The sequence below is a fragment of the Montipora capricornis genome, chromosome 11 (genome assembly GCF_036669925.1).
Source record: "Montipora capricornis isolate CH-2021 chromosome 11, ASM3666992v2, whole genome shotgun sequence".
NCBI lineage: Eukaryota > Metazoa > Cnidaria > Anthozoa > Scleractinia > Acroporidae > Montipora > Montipora capricornis.
Genome location: NC_090893.1, coordinates 22082118 through 22084617, shown reverse-complemented (window position 1 = coordinate 22084617; position 2500 = coordinate 22082118). Strand labels below are relative to the sequence as shown.

The 2500-nt window shown below is 39.9% G+C and overlaps 1 protein-coding gene across 1 annotated transcript in view; it reads right to left on the bottom strand.

Moving 5' to 3' along the window:
- The window catches only part of LOC138023528 (uncharacterized protein C1orf87-like), a 13013-nt gene that overhangs the window by 6723 nt on the left and 3790 nt on the right, over positions 1–2500 (bottom strand). The window contains exon 3 of the mRNA XM_068870529.1: positions 889–1124. Coding sequence (XP_068726630.1) covers positions 889–1124 — 236 coding nt within the window. The remainder of the gene's footprint in view (positions 1–888; positions 1125–2500) is intronic.

Genomic DNA, 2500 nt, shown 5'->3' with positions numbered 1-2500 from the left:
TCTAAAACGTAGATGTGCAATGGGCACTTTAAAGAAATGGTGCCTGGTGATTCTTCCCTGAGGGATTTCCGTGGTTACCTCTCTTGTTTCGCTCCAAATGGTACTTTGGGATCAGCCACCTTTTTAGGCCCTTTTTTGCACTCAACTAAAAATGGTCACCAATAGGACAATCACATGACTTTTGGATGGCATATAGTTTATTTGTGGCCCGAGTAGCATCTTTTACGCCCGAGCGGAGCAAGGGTGCAAATGATGCTACAAGGGACACAAAAAAACTATATGCCTAACAAAAGTCATTTGATTATCATTATTATCAATACACAAGGCCAAATCGTGCCAATTCATTTAATAAGAAAAAATTGTTTAACAGAGATGTAGCATGAAACTATGGTATGGAAATGTCCCTCAGTGTATACAAACAAAGGTTGTGAGAATGAAAGGAATTTATATATTTGAAGTGTGGGTTGCAGACCAAATGTAGAAGTAATCCTCGCACTTAAATAGGACAATCTCATTGGCCCAGCGAAGTTGTTTAACATCTCTGCAGCCAATCAGTATCAGGATAGGGCGTAGCTGGGGGGGGGGGTCCTGCGGTGCCCATGACCCCCCCTTTGTAAGCCGTTTTTTACTCAAACAACCTACAATATTCAGGTTGCGAAAACGCGAGTACCCTCTGTTTGACACAGTGTGACCCCCCCCCCCCCCCCTTTGAAAAATCCTGGCTACACCCATGGTATCAGGGCGGCAAATGTATTTTCAGCCCGCACATTTCCCATTTGGCCCGCAAAAAGGCGCGTTTTACGGAGGGCAGTTTGTCATTTGGCCGTGCGCATTGATAATAATTTAGAAATTTATACAGAAACTGACATAAGTTGACACATTCCTTACCTAAGATGACCCCTTGGTCATCTTGTTTGCGATACAAATCCTCTGAACCCAAACTGTTGTTGCGGAGTGGGTACCTCCTTTCTTGTTTGACACTATTGAGGGGCTGCCGTGTCTCCCAAACTGGCCTGGACGGTGGGGTTTCCAGGTCACGCCTACCGTCCCTACTGTGGCTGAAAGCAGTGTCAGGTGCTGGAAGAGGCAGAGCTCGCTCAATGAAGGACAAGAATTCAACCCAACTAAAACAAACAAAATAAATATGCAGTAATTAGTTAATTACTAATGATATTGAAAGGATTGCAATTATCTCGATTTAGTATGGAGCACAAGAGTTTTGGGTTAATGATGATGATGATGATGATGATGATGATGATAATTACAATCAGTATGGATTCAACAGTGGAGGGAAGTGGTTTGAGCACGCCCCGGAGAGTGTTCTAGAGAACAACGAGACTGAAATCCTTTGGGATTTTGCCATTCAGACAGACTGGAAATTGTCGCATAACAGGCCTTACATCATCTTGATTGACAAGGAAACAAACTAATGCCTCCTTGTCAATGTTGCTTGCCATGTTGATAGCCAGATTTGCCTGAAGGAGCATGAGAAAGAGGAGAGATATATTGACCTGGCCTTTGAAATAAAGAGACTATGGCGACTGCGTAAGGTTAGAATCACCCCTATTCTGATTGGCATTCTTGATACTTTCTCTACCAACCTACAGAAGTACCTGGAAAACCTGTGCATTGGTTTAAGTATCCAGACATTACAGAAATCTGTACCCATGGGGCCAGTGGGAATTCTCAGAAGAAACCTGGAACGCTAAGGTGGTGTGTCACTACCTGCTGATACCGGATACTCTAGTGGCAATCACTGTGATATAGCCAGATAATAATAATGATAATAATAGTAACAATAATAATAATAATAATAATAATAATAATAATAAGAAGAAGAAGAAGAAGAAGAAGAAGCATGGAACTGAACTGATATACAATTACAGTTAATATATTTTTGAAACAGTTTTTAATCTATTCCTATTTTGTTTATAGTTATATAGTTTCATTTATTGTACTTAGTCACTTAGGGACACTTTTCACATTTTATACAGAATCTACCAAAAATTAAAAAAAAAAACTAATACTAGACTTTAGGCATTACTCATCAGGGATGGAAATTAGAATTAATATTTTAAGGAAAAAAGCAAGGATTATCTAGCTTTTCTACACTACATTTGTAGGATTTTAAGATTTATAATTTTCAATTATTTTAATCTAGATAGATTTAATTAAGATTTAAGTCGGTTTTTTTTAAAAAAAGATTTTCAGCGATCTGTCACGTGATCTCATGCCCAATCACTGTGGTTACCTTAGGCATTCATGCATATCTACTTCCATAATAATAATAAAAATGATACCGGTAATAGCAATACTGAGCATAAAACTCCCAGTTAACAAAACAGAGAGTTAAAAGAGTTATCCAGAGTCAGTGTGGCTTAGTGGTTATCTATCGGGCCTCCCACCACTGCGAGCCGGGTTCAATTCTGGCCTCGGCCAGCATGTGGGCTGAGTTTCAGTGGATCTCAACCTGACTCGAGGGTTTTTCTCAGGGTACTCT